Source organism: Papio anubis, chromosome 1 (genome assembly GCF_008728515.1).
Source record: "Papio anubis isolate 15944 chromosome 1, Panubis1.0, whole genome shotgun sequence".
Classification (NCBI taxonomy): Eukaryota; Metazoa; Chordata; class Mammalia; order Primates; family Cercopithecidae; genus Papio; species Papio anubis.
Window position 1 is genome coordinate 136,801,770 of NC_044976.1, and position 16,233 is coordinate 136,818,002.

At 37.7% G+C, this 16,233-nt stretch overlaps 1 protein-coding gene across 2 annotated transcripts in view; it reads left to right on the forward strand.

The window, feature by feature from the left end:
* The first annotated feature begins 717 nt into the window (after window positions 1–717).
* LOC116268619 (dynein heavy chain 14, axonemal-like) overlaps window positions 718–16,233 on the forward strand; it is a 103,683-nt gene continuing 88,167 nt past the window's right edge. Inside the window, exons 1-3 of one of the 2 annotated variants that reach the window (XM_031655382.1) lie at window positions 718–1,517; window positions 3,664–3,800; window positions 15,090–15,194. In XM_031655382.1, coding sequence (XP_031511242.1) covers window positions 1,441–1,517; window positions 3,664–3,800; window positions 15,090–15,194 — 319 coding nt within the window. In that variant the 5' untranslated portion in view covers window positions 718–1,440. Of the gene's footprint in view, window positions 1,518–3,663; window positions 3,801–15,044; window positions 15,195–16,233 lie in introns of both variants that reach the window. The other variant, XM_031655376.1, reaches the window with a different exon arrangement.

Sequence of the window (16,233 nt, forward strand, 5' to 3'; positions counted from 1 at the left end):
TGATGCCTCCAGCTTTGTTCTTTTGACTTAGGATTGTCTTGGAGATGCGGGCTCTTTTTTGGTTCCATATGAACTTTAAAGCAGTTTTTTCCAATTCTGTGAAGAAAGTCGTTGGTAGCTTAATGGGGATGGCATTGAATCTATAAATTACCTTGGGCAGTATGGCCATTTTCACGATATTGATTCTTCCTATCCATGAACATGGTATGTTCTTCCATTTGTTTGTGTCCTCTTTTATTTCACTGAGCAGTGGTTTGTAGTTCTCCTTGAAGAGGTCCTTTACATCCCTTGTCAGTTGGATTCCTAGGTATTTTATTCTCTTTGAAGCAATTGTAAATGGAAGTTCATTCATGATTTGGCTCTCTGTTTGTCTGTTACTGGTGTATAAGAATGCTTGTGATTTTTGCACATTAATTTTGTATCCTGAGACTTTGCTGAAGTTTCTTATCAGCCTAAGGAGATTTTGGGCTGAGACAATGGGGTTTTCTAAATATACAATCATGTCATCTGCAAACAGGGACAATTTGACTTCTTCTTTTCCTAACTGAATACGCTTTATTTCTTTCTCTTGCCTGATTGCCCTAGCCAGAACTTCCAACACTATGTTGAATAGGAGTGGTGAGAGAGGGCATCCCTGTCTTGTGCCAGTTTTCACAGGGAATTTTTCCAGTTTTTGCCCATTCAGTATGATATTGGCTGTGGGTTTGTCATAAAATAGGTCTTATGATTTTGAGATACGTTCCATCAATACCAAATTTATTGAGAGTTTTTAGCATGAAGGGCTGTTGAATTTTTTTCCAGTCTTAAATTTTTACCTTTAATTCTTCAGTTATGGTGCATGGCCATGTAGCACATCAACTTTATTTAAAGACTTTCTGTATCTTGTTAGATTTTCCTCAGTAATCAGAAAGAAACTCACCTTTTTATATTTCATTACCGACTCCCTTTTGTTCTATTCTATCTGAAGAATGCTGGTAATATATGGATGTGGCCTTTTAGTGCTTAGTGAATGGTGAAATTAGTTCATCAACTTCAGCTACCAGTTCTGATGACTTTCGTAAGTTCTTTTTGATAATTTCCCCTAAGAAAATAATCTTAAAACTTACCATTATCTTTAGCATGCTATTTAATGTAAACTAAAACTGTATGTACATAAACCAATGCATGTAAGATGGAAAAAAATTGCCGTAGAAAGGAAGTTAGACAATATAGAGATTGCCCTGAGAAAGCTAACTAGCTTTGTGAAGGGTTTGGAAATTATACTGTATATAAGAAACAAAGGCAGTCAGGATATTATATTAAGCCTATTGAGAAGCTGGGAACTATATATGCCATTCTGAATACCAATAGTCATAGTTGTCAGATTGTATTGTATATTAAAGATAATAATGTGAATTTTCTTTACAGCCAGTTACTTTGTAGTTTCACTCAGAAAAACATATGGAGACATTTATACCCATTGATTTGACATCTGAAAATCAAGAGATGGACAAGGAGGAAACCAACACAAAACCAAGGTAAAAATAAGATAAAATATAATGAGAGTTTTTTCTAAAGTGAGATTTCAGCAGTGTATGGCTGGTGGTAAGCCATTCTGACAGTGAAAGACTTAAAATATATCAGAATTTACTGATGATTCTAGAGTTTAGAAAAACCTTAGTTTCTCAGGGAGTATTTTCTAACAAGATAGGCAAGTTAACACTGGTTGTTGGCTCCTTCCCCCAGACCAACCTTGGATATGCCAAAACAGTGAGAAGGAGGTTGTTGGATATGAGAAATTAACCAACAACTGAGAAATCCTAGGAAAGCAAAAGGCATCATTTGTAATAGTATTGAAAAATAGGTACATTAGATACATAAATACTTTTTTGTTTTTTGAGACAGAGTCTCGCTCTGTCACCTAGACTGGAATGCAGTGGCATGATCTTGGCTCACTATAACCTCTGCCTCCCAGGTTCAAGTGATTCTCCAACCTCAGCCTCCCTAGTAGCTAGGATTACAGGCACCCACCACCACACCTGGCTGATTTTTTTTGTAGTTTTAGTAGAGAAGGGGTTTCACTATTTTGGCCAGGCTGGTCTTGAACTCCTGACCTCATGATCCACCCACCTCGGCCTCCCAAATAAATACTATTTTTTTAAATGATGTAATTATGCCCTTTATGAAAAAATTATAAAGTTTAATGCAGAATTCAACAAAATTTATATAGAAAAGCAAAGGGTCAAGAATATGTAAAACACTCCTTAAAAAGAAAATCTGATAATCTTGACCTACAACTCTTAAAACTTATTATAAAGCTATCATAATTAAGGAGTGTGCTGTAGAAACAAGGATACACAAATAAAGAATAAAGAACCCAAGAACAGACCACTGTATTCATTTTAAGTGAACATAGACTTGGCGTTATAGGTTAGTGAAGATTAAGTGGGCATGTTCAGTAATGGTGCTGTGACAATTGTATATCCTTATTGGCTGGGGGCAGGGGAAGAAATGGAGCCTGTCTCTTACAATATACCCAAAAGTCAAGGATTTAAGGACTTATGTATTAATTAAAAGACTTGTAAAAGGTAAAACTTTATGTTAGGAAAACATATAAGCTCATTTTGTCATTACCTTGGATTGAGGAAAGATTTCTTAAGAAGTCATAAACAATACAAACCATAAAGGAAAATGCAGATAAATTATATTAAAATTAGTAACTTCTGTTTATAAAGACATCAAGAAAGTGAAAAGATAATTCCAAATGAGAGATATAAAGTGACAAAAGATTGCTGCTCAAAATGTGTAAATAACTACTACACATTGTTTACAAAATGGCAAAAAATTCAGTACCAAAAAAAAAAAAAAAAAAAAAGGTGGGGAGGACAACAGATATAGATAGACATTTTAATGAAGAGGAAAATTTTCAAGATGTTTATAAACAAAGTGGGAACTCAAAACGCTCAAAGGAAAAGGATTTAAGAATAATACGTAATAAGCGATCTATAAATAAGTTCAAAGACATTGTGCTTTCTTTGTCATAGAAAAGAAATATTACCTTCTTAATGATTTGATTAAGTATTTTTCTTTAATATGCCATAGATAAAGTACTTTTTTTCCCTTAACAGTACATATAAGACTTTACAGAACCTAGAATTTTCTCTGCTTTATAAAACTGTGATGTATAATATAAGTCGATTGTAGGCAGTAATTTTGGATTCTGTTCTTATGAAAAAGTTTTTCCAACAGTAGAGAGTTGGCCAATGTCCTGTGAAAAAAAAGGAAGGCAATATATGGATATGAAATTTCAGAAAATTATGTTCTGACTTCACTCTGTTTAATTGGGTAACAGTTCTTATCTTCTAAAATGAGATCAAGATTCACAAGGCCCTAACACCAGTTAGACCTATTTAAAATCTAACTAGACTCTCCATGTAAATGTTGCAGATCTTTTTCAAAGTGCCTATCAAAAATATTTGAGTGAATAGATATTATATTGTATTGTAAAGTCAGAATAAATATTTAATCTTTCAGTTATGGAGAATGTTAATCATAGTATTTATTAAACCTAAGAAGCTGTTTTAATTATAAATGTGAAATTGTAGGTAATATGCTAATAGCTCAGTATTTTGTTGGTGTGATTTTTCCATTTATTTTCTTAGAATTGTTTTCTTTGTCATTTAGACTTTTAAAATATGAAGAGAAAAAACACGAAGATATAAAACCATTAGAGACTCAACCAACTGAAATAGCAGAAAAGGAATTGGAATATAAAACAGTTAAAGCGTTCACTGAATCTTTGAAGTCAGAGAAAACAGAAGGTATTTATCAAGATTACTATTTAGGCATGTTGGTTTATATTTTAGTTTATGGAAATTGAAATAAATTTTTCATAGCATTAAATTAAGGAAACAAGTGAAACATATTGAAATATTAGTGTCTACTTTCAAAATATAAAGTTGGGTATTTTACTCACTTCATTAGTCATAGCAGTTAGCAGTGTCTTCAAATACAAAGCTTGCTCTTCAACGGGAACATAATCTAACTATTCATAATAATAATAAAAGTAACAGGAATATTACTAATACCAGTGAAATGTCAGAATATCTGATATGTCTATAGCACTTTACAGTTTCCATCACTTTTTCATGCATATCATGTCATTGTTTTGAGGTACAGACCTTATAGGAGGGTCACGGTTCTCCTAAGTCCCCAGTGCCTCTGACTGTGTTGTGACCTCCTTTATTGCTCTTACCTACTAGTATCTAATTACTCCCTCACATATTTCCATTTTTTAAGTCTTCTTTCCTTCTTCACTCAAATTCTACCATTTCCAGGATTTGATTTTATTTTTTACCACAACTTCCTTTCTCATCCAACACTTTTATGTCCTCACTTTTATAAGCTTTCAGCCCCATTTATGGTGCTTGTGTGGGGAAAACTGTACCTCCTCTCCTTTGAAGTAAATCCCACCAGCTCATTTTGGAGCTCTGCTTCTGCCATTTCCTCAGGAAATTGGGGTCCATCAGATATGTTCTCTGATGTCTTTTTTTCTCCTGGCTCTTTTTCTGTCAGCACATAAACAAGCTACATGCTTAAACACCTTAAACAAAACAACCCAGAAACATCTTTGGTTCTGTATTGCCTTCTCACAGTTATCAGGATTCTTGAAAGAGTAGCCTAGACTTCCTTACCTCTAATTCATTCCTCAACCTGGATTCTACCTCTTTCCTTCTATTGGTAAGACTCTTTCAAGGTCACCAGATACCTCCTCGTCGCTAATCTTTATAAAATAATTAATTTGTAAATAAAATAATTTGTATTTCACTGCATCATTCTGCAATATTTTATTATTTGACCACTTATTTCCATTTTTTCCCCCTTGACTTCTAAGGAAATACTCACCTGGCTTTCTTTATACTTGTCTATCTGCTCATTTTCAGTCTGTTTTATGGGTTTTTTACTTCTCTGTGTTGCCTTTAAATGTTATTGTTTCTCAGGTGTTTTAGGGTCTGCCAAAATTAGTGTTTCCTCTTCTCTATGGACTAGACCATACTTTGTTTTTAGTAATAATATATAGTCATGTTCTGCATATGACATTTTGGTCAATGATGGACTGAATATATGATGATGGTCCCATAAGATAATAATACTGTATTTTCACTGTACCTTTTCTACACTGAGATGTGTTTAGATACACAAATACATAGTATAGTGTTACAGTTGCCAACAGTATTCAGTACAGAAATGTGCTGTACAGATTTGTAGCCTAGGAGTAATAGTTTATTCCATATAGCCTTGGTGTGTACTAGGCTGTACCACCTAGGTTTGCGTAAGTGCACCCTTTGATGTTTGTGTGACAAAATTGCCTAATGATGCATTTTTCAGAATGTATCCCTGTCATTAAGCAATACATGACTGTATTTCTTCCTATTTTACCTAATAAATGCATACCGCAAACAATATTTAGGTATACCTTTAGTTTTCTTCATCCTCTGCCTGAAGATGGGTGTATTTGATTTCTGGAAGGGGCCTGAGCTTCCAGAATTCTGGCCTTCATTGGGCCAGAATGTTTTAATCTGTGGAGTGCCTAGACCTTACAGATAGCTGTGTTTGCAGGCTTATCAAAGCTTTCCCTCCAAAAGAGTGAAAAGTAGAAGGAGTACTCTGAGACTTTTGCTATTTTTCTTAGGAAAGAGGAAAGAAATATAAGGCTAGATAGGGATACAAATGTTGGGTAAAGCAAGGATTTGCCCACGTTAAGGAATTTTGTCATTATGCTTTGAAGATAAGAGCCATGGAAAGGTTTTAAGCAAGGAGTTAATATGAAGATTTCTGTTTTGCAAAGATCACTCTGGCTGTATATTGAAGAACAGATTGACAGAGAACAAGAATCGATACAGGGGGACCATTTAGGAGGCTGTAGATATTCTGAAGGTACAGTTATCAGTTATGGTGATGGGTTGGTGAGAGAGAAGGAGGTGTCGAAGATGATACCTACACCTTGGGCTTGCTTAAAATAACCAATAGTGGTCCCATTCACTAAGACTGGAAGTCCTTGAAAAAAGGTCAGGAGTTTAGAGGAAGGATCATGAGTTCAATTTTGGACATGTTGAATTTGGAGTACCTTTGACACATGCCAGTGATGTCTAGGAGGCAGTTGAATATATGTGTCAGGAGCTCAGAGAAGTTAGGGGTGAGGTGATGTATTTGGGAGTAATCATGTGTGTGGATGTTTAAGCCATAGCCATTGATGAGATTGACCAGGGAGAATGTATAAAGTGAGACTAAAACAGGGCCAAGGAAATGTAGCAGTTACGAGCCAGGTAAAGGACAGTGGCAAAGAACATGGGATTGGTCAGAGTTAAGCTGAATAGGATGACAAGAAAGAGAGTGGGAAGTGTCACAGCACTCAGAGGAAACAATTGTATCCAAAAGGAGAAGTGGTCTAAAGTATCAAATAACACTGGTAAGTAAAATGAGGACTAGAAAATGTCCATTGAATTTACTGACCTCGAGAATATGGGACTCGAGTGCTGTTTTTGTGACGTTCCAAAGCCAGACCAGATTGGAATAAGAAATGGATAGTAAATGAGAAAATAGAGTTAGTGATTATGTGCAACTCTTCAGAGAAGTTTAGCTGTGAAGAAAGGCAGAATATAGACTGATAACCAGAGGGAGCTGTGGTTTTATTTGAGATAGGAGCTGCTTGGATATGCAAAAGAAAAAAGGAGTAGTTAATAGTGTAGGCATGAAGAGACAGGATCTAAACAAAATGTGGAAAGGATTGGTCTTGGATGAGAGGAAAACCAGATACCTTTTTACTAAGTCAGGAGGACAGGAGGGAAAGATGGGTGCACAAGTGGGTTGCTTCATTTGCTTGAAAATGGCAAGTTGAAGGAATTCCCACTGATGCTTTTTTCTTCCCTGGGAAGTGGGCATTGAGATCATTTGGAGGAGAAAGACTGAAAGGTAAAGGTTTAGAGATTTGAGGAGCGTGGAGAAAATCTGAAATAGTCATTGAAAAGGAAGAAGAGCAAGTTAGACAATAGGATTTTTGGTTTGCATTCAGGGTCCATTTGTGGTTAATTAAAATGAATTTTGGGGGTTACCAATCCACATAGGACCTCTTTCTAATAGCACTGGAATGTGCAAATGTATGCAAAGAACACATAGAGTTGTTTTTTTTCTTTACTATTATTATACTTTAAGTTCTAGGTTATATGTGCATAATGTGCAGGTTTGTTACATATATATACTTGTGCCATGTTGGTGTGCTGCACTCATCAACTCGTCATTTACATCAGGTATAACTCCCAATGCAATCCCTCCCCACCCGCCATGATAGGCCCGGGTGTATGATGTTCCCCTTCCCGAGTCCAAGTGATCTCATTGTTTAGTTCCCACCTATGAGTGAGAACATGTGGTGTTTGGTTTTCTGTTCTTGTGATGGTTTGCTGAGAATGATGGTTTCCAGCTGCATCCATGTCCCTACAAAGGACACAAACTCATCCTTTTTTATGGCTGCATAGTATTCCATAGTGTATATGTGCCACATTTTCTTAATCCAGTCTGTCACTGATGGACATTTGGGTTGATTCCAAGTCTTTGCTATTGTGAATAGTGCCACAATAAACATACATGTGCATGTGTCTTTATAGCAGCATGATATATACCTTTGGGTATATACCCAGTAATGGGATGGCTGGTCATATGGTACTTCTAGTTCTAGATCCTTGAGGAATCGCCATACTGTTTTCCACAATGGTTGAACTAGTTTACAATCCCAACAGCAGTGTTAAAGGGTTCCTATTTCTCCACATCCTCTCCAGCACCTGCTGTTTCCTGACTTTTTAATGATTGCCATTCTAACTGGTGTGAGATGGTATCTCATTGTGGTTTTGATTTGCATTTCTCTGACGGCCAGTGATGATGAGCATTTTTTCATGTGTCTGTTGGCTGTATGAATGTCATCTTTTGAGAAATGTCTGTTTATATCCTTTGCCCACTTTTGGATGGGGTTGTTTGTTTTTTTCTTGTAAATTTGTTTGAGTTCTTTGTAGGTTCTGGATATTAGCCCTTTGTCAGATGAGTAGATTGTAAAAATTTTCTCCCATTCTATAGATTGCCTGTTCACTCTGATGGTAGTTTGTTTTGCTGTGCAGAAGCTCTTTAGTTTAATTAGATCCCATTTGTCAATTTTGGCTTTTGCTGCCGTTGCTTTTGGTGTTTTAGACATGAAGTCCTTGCCTATGCCTATGTCCTGAATGGTATTACCTAGGTTTTCTTCTAGGGTTTTTATGGTATTAGGTCTAACATTTAAGTCTCTAATCCATCTTGAATTAATTTTCGTGTAAGGAGTAAGGAAAGGATCCAGTTTCAGCTTTCTACTTATGGCTAGCCAGTTTTCCCAGCACCATTTATTAAATAGGGAATCCTTTCCCTATTTCTTGTTTTTGTCAGGTTTGTCAAAGATCAGATGGCTGTAGATGTGTGGTATTATTTCTGAGGGCTCTGTTCTGTTCCATTGGTCTATATCTGTTTTGGTACCAGTACCATGCTGTTTTGGTTACTGTAGCCTTGTAGTATAGTTTGAAGTCAGCTAGCGTGATGCCTCCAGCTTTGTTCTTTTGACTTAGGATTGTCTTGGCAATGTGGGCTCTTTTTTGGTTCCATATGAACTTTAAAGCAGTTTTTTCCAATTCTGTGAAGAAAGTCGTTGGTAGCTTAATGGGGATGGCATTGAATCTATAAATTACCTTGGGCAGTATGACCATTTTTCACGATATTGATTCTTCCTATCCATGAACATGGTATGTTCTTCCATTTGTTTGTGTCCTCTTTTATTTCACTGAGCAGTGGTTTGTAGTTCTCCTTGAAGAGGTCCTTTACATCCCTTGTCAGTTGGATTCCTAGGTATTTTATTCTCTTTGAAGCAATTGTAAATGGAAGTTCATTCATGATTTGGCTCTCTGTTTGTCTGTTACTGGTGTATAAGAATGCTTGTGATTTTTGCACATTAATTTTGTATCCTGAGACTTTGCTGAAGTTGCTTATCAGCTTAAGGAGATTTTGGGCTGAGACAATGGGGTTTTCTAAATATACAATCATGTCATCTGCAAACAGGGACAATTTGACTTCTTCTTTTCCTAACTGAATACCCCTGATTTCTTTCTCTTGCCTAATTGCCCTAGCCAGAACTTCCAACACTATGTTGAATAGGAGTGGTGAGAGAGGGCATCCCTGTCTTGTGCCAGTTTTCAAAGGGAATTTTTCCAGTTTTTGCCCATTCAGTATGATATTGGCTGTGGGTTTGTCATAAATAGCTCTTATTATTTTGAGGTACGTTCCATCAATACCGAATTTATTGAGCGTTTTTAGCATGAAGGGCTGTTGAATTTTGTCAAAAGCCTTTTCTGCATCTATTGAGATAATCATGTGGTTCTTGTCTTTGGTTCTGTTTATATGCTGGATTATGTTTATTGATTTGCGAATGTTGAACCAGCCTTGCATCCCAGGGATGAAGCCCACTTGATCATGGTGGATAAGCTTTTTGATGTGTTGTTGAATCCGGTTTGCCAGTATTTTATTGAGGATTTTTGCATCGATGTTCATCAGGGATATTGGTCTAAAATTCTCTTTTTTTGTTGTGTCTCTGCCAGGCTTTGGTATCAGGATGATGTTGGCCTCATAAAATGAGTTAGGGAGGATTCCCTCTTTTTCTATTGATTGGAATAGTTTCAGAAGGAATGGTACCAACTCCTCCTTATACCTCTGGTAGAATTCAGCTGTGAATCCATCTGGTCCTGGACTTTTTTTGGTTGGTAGGCTATTAATTATTGCCTCAATTTCAGAGCCTACTATTGGTCTATTCAGGGATTCAACTTCTTCCTGGTTTAGTCTTGGAAGAGTGTAAGTGTCCAGGAAATTATCCATTTCTTCTAGGTTTTCCAGTTTATTTGCGTAGAGGCGTTTATAGTATTCTCTGATGGTAGTTTGTATTTCTGTGGGGTCGGTGGTGATATCCCCTTTATCATTTTTAATTGCGTCGATTTGATTCTTCTCTCTTTTCTTCTTTATTAGTCTTGCTAGCGGTCTGTCAATTTTGTTGATCTTTTCAAAAAACCAACTCCTGGATTCATTGATTTTTTGGAGGGTTTTTTGTGTCTCTATCTCCTTCAGTTCTGCTCTGATCTTAGTTATTTCTTGTCTTCTGCTAGCTTTGGAATGTGTTTGCTCTTGCTTCTCTAGTTCTTTTAATTGCGATGTTAGAGTGTCAATTTTTGATCTTTCCTGCTTTCTCTTGTGGGCATTTAGTGCTATAAATTTCCCTCTGCACACTGCTTTAAATGTGTCCCAGAGATTCTGGTATGTTGTATCTTTGTTCTCATTGGTTTCAAAGAACATCTTTATTTCTGCCTTCATTTCGTTATGTACCCAGTAGTCATTCAGGAGCAGGTTGTTCAGTTTCCATGTAGTTGAGCGGTTTTGATTGAGTTTCTTAGTCCTGAGTTCTAGTTTGATTGCACTGTGGTCTGAGAGACAGTTTGTTATAATTTCTGTTCTTGTACATTTGCTGAGGAGTGCTTTACTTCCAATTATATGGTCAATTTTGGAGTAAGTACGATGTGGTGCTGAGAAGAATGTATATTCTGTTGATTTGGGGTGGAGAGTTCTATAGATGTCTATTAGGTCTGCTTGCTGCAGAGATGAGTTCAATTCCTGGACATCCTTGTTAACTTTCTGTCTCGTTGATCTGTCTAATGTTGACAGTGGAGTGTTGAAGTCTCCCATTATTATTGTATGGGAGTCTAAGTCTCTTTGTAAGTCTCTAAGGACTTGCTTTATGAATCTGGGTGCTCCTGTATTGGGTGCATATATATTTAGGATAGTTAGCTCTTCCTGTTGAATTGATCCCTTGACCATTATGTAATGGCCTTCTTTGTCTCTTTTGATCTTTGATGGTTTAAAGTCTGTTTTATCAGAGACTAGGATTGCAACCCCTGCTTTTTTTTGTTCTCCATTTGCTTGGTAAATCTTCCTCCATCCCTTTATTTTGAGCCTATGTATGTCTCTGCGTGTGAGATGGGTCTCCTGAATACAGCAGACTGATGGGTCTTGACTCTTTATCCAGTTTGCCAGTCTGTGTCTTTTAATTGGAGCATTTAGTCCATTTACATTTAAGGTTAAGATTGTTATGTGTGAACTTGATCCTGCCATTATGATATTAACTGGTTATTTTGCTCGTTAGTTGATGCAGTTTCTTCCTAGCCTCGATGGTCTTTACATTTTGGCATGTTTTTGCAATGGCTGGTACCGTTTGTTCCTTTCCATGTTGAGTGCTTCCTTCAGGGTCTCTTGTAAGGCAGGCCTAGTGGTGACAAAATCTCTAAGCATTTGCTTATCTGTAAAGGATTTTATTTCTCCTTCACTTATGAAACTTAGTTTGGCTGGATATGAAATTCTGGGTTTAAAATTCTTTTCTTTAAGAATGTTCAATATTGGCCCCCACTCTCTTCTGGCTTGGAGAGTTTCTGCCGAGAGATCTGCTGTGAGTCTGATGGGCTTCCCTTTGTGGGTAACCCGACCTTTCTCTCTGGCTGCCCTTAAGATTTTTTCCTTCATTTCAACTTTGGTGAATCTGGCAATTATGTGTCTTGGAGTTGCTCTTCTCGAGGAGTATCTTTGTGGCGTTCTCTGTATTTCCTGAATTTGAATGTTGGCCTGCCCTACTAGGTTGGGTAAGTTCTCCTGGATGATATCCTGAAGAGTGTTTTCCAACTTGGTTCCATTTTCCCCCTCACTTTCAGGCACCCCAATCAGACGTAGATTTGGTCTTTTTACATAATCCCATACTTCTTGAAGGCTTTGTTCATTTCTTTTTCTTCTTTTTTCTTTAGATTTCTCTTCTCACTTCATTTCATTCATTTGATCCTCAATTGCTGATACTCTTTCTTCCAGTTGATCGAGTCGGTTACTGAAGCTTGTGCATTTGTCACGTATTTCTCGTGTCATGGTTTTCATCTCTGTCAGTTCGTTTATGGCCTTCTCTGCATTAATTATTCTAGTTATCAATTCTTCCACTCTTTTTTCAAGATTTTTAGTTTCTTTGCGCTGGATACGTAATTCCTCCTTTAGCTCTGAGAAGTTTGATGGACTGAAGCCTTCTTCTGTCATCTCATCAAAGTCATTCTCCGTCCAGCTTTGATCCGTTGCTGGCGATGAGCTGTGCTCCTTTGCCGGGGGAGATGCACTCTTATTTTTTGAATTTCCAGCATTTCTGCCCTGCTTTTTCCCCATCTTTGTGGTTTTATCTGCCTCTGGTCTTTGATGATGGTGACGTACTGATGGGGTTTTGGTGTAGGTGTCCTTCCTGTTTGATAGTTTTCCTTCTAACAGTCAGGACCCTCAGCTGTAGGTCTGTTGGCGATTGCTTGAGGTCCACTCCAGAACCTGTTTGCCTGGGTATCAGCAGCAGAGGCTGCAGAAGATAGAATATTGCTGAACAGCGAGTGTACCTGTCTGATTCTTGCTTTGGAAGCCTCCTCTCAAGGGTGTACTCCACCGTGTGAGGTGTGGGGTGTCAGACTGCCCCTAGTGGGGGATGTCTCCCAGTTAGGCTACTCAGGGGTCAGGGATCCACTTGAGCAGGCAGTCTGTCCATTCTCAGATCTCAGCCTCTGTGTTGGGAGATCCACTGCTCTCTTCAAAGCTGTCAGAGTCGTTTGCATCTGCAGAGGTTTCTGCTGCTTTTGTTGTTGTTGTTGTTGTTTAGCTGTGCCCTGTCCCCAGAGGTGGAGTCTACAGAGACAGGCAGGCCTCCTTGAGCTGCTGTGAGCTCCACCCAGTTCGAGCTTCCCAGCGGCTTTGTTTACCTTCTTAAGCCTCAGCAATGGCGGGCACCCCTCCCCCAGCCTCACTGCTGCCTTGCAGTTAGATGGCTGACTGCTGTACTGGCAATGACGGAGGCTCCCTGGGCGTGGGACCCTCTCGGCCAGGTGTGGGATACAATCTCCTGGTGTGCCCGTTTGCTAAGACCCTTGGTAAAGCGCAGTATTGGGGTGGGAGTTACCCGATTTTCCAGGTGTTGTGTGTCTCAGTTCCCCTGGCTAGGAAATGGGATTCCCTTCCCCCTTGCGCTTCCCAGGTGAGGCGATGCCTCGCCCTGCTTCAGCTCTCGCTGGTCGGGCTGCAGCAGCTGACCAGCACCGATTGTCCAGCAATCCCTAGTGAGATGAACCCAGTACCTCAGTCGAAAATGCAGAAATCACCTGTCTTCTGTGTCGCTCGTGCTGGGAGCTGGAGACTGGAGCTGTTCCTATTCGGCCATCTTGCTCCGCCCCCTAGAGTTGGTTTTATCCAGGGTCAGTGTTTTGCCATACAGGTGAGGCCAACAGAAAGAGGGAGTTTAGGATATTGGCAAGAGTGCTGCGGAAAGACGTAATCTAAGCTGGATAAAGAGAAAGATGAAATAAAATAGAGGATGATGGATTGTAAGAAAGCAATAGAGCAATGGACTGGAGTTCCTGATGAGCTTAAAGAATGGTCATGTTGGGAGAATCAAACAAGCTGAGAGGATGGAGGGCAAGTGATGACAAGCACTATTATGTAATTGGGAATGTGGTTGGTTTATGTAGAGTTAGTGATGGGAGGACATCCAGAAAAGAGGGGAGGAGAGCACAGCTTTAGACAGGTCTTAATTCGTGAACACTGAAGTCATCCACATGATGGCAGATTTAGTATGGTGAAAGTTGGCTCTCCCTTTAGCCAGAGTTCCAGATTGAGTGACCAGGCAATTGGTACTTATCAATAAAAAGTGGAAGAATATAGTGTAATCAAAAAGCATGAGCTTCAAAGGAATAGATTTTTATGTTATTTATTAAAGAAAGAGGGCAAGTTGTAATGATTTGGAAGTGGTGAATGGAGAGTGAGGAGTGTTAAAACAAGCTCACTTTCCAATCTTGAGGTAAATGGAGTGTGGGAATATACAGCCACTAACCAGAGGGTCGCATGTCAGTAGTGCCATAGGGAATAACTAGATTTCAGCTAAGGTAGAGAGGAATAGAGTTTAAAGATAGAAGAAAGTTTTCACAACTACCTCACGAATCTTTCCACTAATGCCAAATTTTTTTTTCATTGTGATCTCCTGAACAATTCTCTTGTTTTCTTATCTTTCTCTCATCCCCAGCTACCCTTCTTCTCACTACCCCACAATTGAAAGCCTTACCATCATTCAACATTTGGTCTTTGGAACAGGAGAGGTCTGTGGTTTCCTCTGATTATACAAGTGGGAAATTATCTCTCTTTCTTCTGAATTAGGATTATTGGTTGAAATAAAACTTATTATTTATTTCATTTGTACCCCTTTGTTTTGTTTGTAATTATCCTGTCTTTTGCCTTCCTAAATTGTAGCACAGTGCCTTGCACTACAGAAGTATTTGTTAAATGAATGAGAACAAGACAATGTATTTCTTTCTTCAAAGCTCTGTTTTTACTATTTTCCCCATTCTTCTATGTGTTAAGTCTACCAATTAGGCAAACCATAGACAAAATAAGAAATAGACCTTTTGTTACTTTTCTGTATTTATATCTAAATATTTTCTCTGCTCAGTTATCAAATTACAGTTAATAAAAAGGTTCATTTCTGTATTTATTTCATGTGAGGATTCACACTTTAAAGATTTAGTATAATATTCAAAAATCACAATTACTTTTGTATCAACCTAATAATAAAGTTAACTAACATTCACCTTAGTAAGCACTTACTGTGTGCTTTAAATGTATTAACTAATTTAATTCTTGTAACAACCTATGAGGTTCTTACTATGACAATTCTCATTTCAAAGGTGAGGAAAGCAAGGCAGATAGGTAACTTACAAAGTAAATCACATGACTATGAGTGTTAAAGCTTGTATATGAGCTTGGAACCCAGGCAGCCTGTGCTCTTAACTACTATGCTATACTGCCTTATATAATCATTAACTGTATTGCTGGGTATGTGGAATTACTATGGTATTATTTATATCTCACACTAGTTATTCAGTTAATAATGGTTTTATTTTCAGATTACCTTAAAGAAAATATAACTCAACAACATATGGTTTCTCCAGAACCAGCTTCGCTTAGGGAGAAAGGGAAGTCATGGAGAAAAAAGGATCAAACTCATGCTTGTCCAAAAGTTAGGAAAGCCAGGCCTGTGTCATATGATAGAACAGGTATGTGGTATCATTGAACCAGATTGCTTAGAAATCACGGTACTTTTTCAAATTATTCTGTGGTTTGTTTGCTTATATTGGACACTGACTTTAGAAAAAACAGTATTACTGAATTTTATGTGTTTAGTTGCTTAAAGGATTATTAAAATGCTTTTTAAGTTCTTTTTGAAAATCTAAAATATTACATTGAATAATTGACAGAGATTGTTTAATCACTATTCTTAATTAAGAACAATCTCTGAAGGCTATGATTTTAGAACTATAATATAAACTGTATAGTGTTTTACATATAACTGTAGTAAAACGTGATGATTTCATTTTATTTAACAATTTTATACCTTTGTCTGATAAAGAGTTTAAATCTCCAAATAAATAGTTTATTTAAATAGATTTTCTTCCACTAACATCTTCTAGTTTGTGTTTTCTCTATGCCTGAAATTCTTCTTAGTATTAATATTTTACATTTTATAAGAGAAAGAAAACTTTTCTATTTTCATTGAAACACCATGATACAGAGGTAGATTTATCATAAAGCTATTGAAGCCTAAGCTTCAAGTCCCCTGACTCACACAGGCTTCGCCCTTTCTTTAAATAAATATCCTCAAAATTATAAGTACCTCATACAGCACAAAACTTGCGCAGACGTGGTGTTGTTCATGCCCTTGTATAATTCTCTCCCCTTAAATGTGGAAAGGACCTGTGAATGCTTCTAACTAATAGGTGATGGGCTGTCAATGCTGTGATTATATTACATTATCCAAGACTCCACCTTGCTGGTGGACTTGTTCTAGAGTCTCTCCCCTTTGCTGGCTTTGAAGAAGCAAGCTACTATGACTCAAATCACAAGGAAACAAGTTCTTACAACCTCAGGGAGCTTGGAAGCAGATCTTTTCCCAATAGAGCCTCCAAATGAGAATCCATTACCAACCAACACCATGATTACAGCCTTTGAGACTTTAAGCAGAGGATGCAGTTAAGCTGTATCTAGACTCCTGACCCACAGAAACTGTGAGATGGTAAATACATGTTGTTTGAAGCC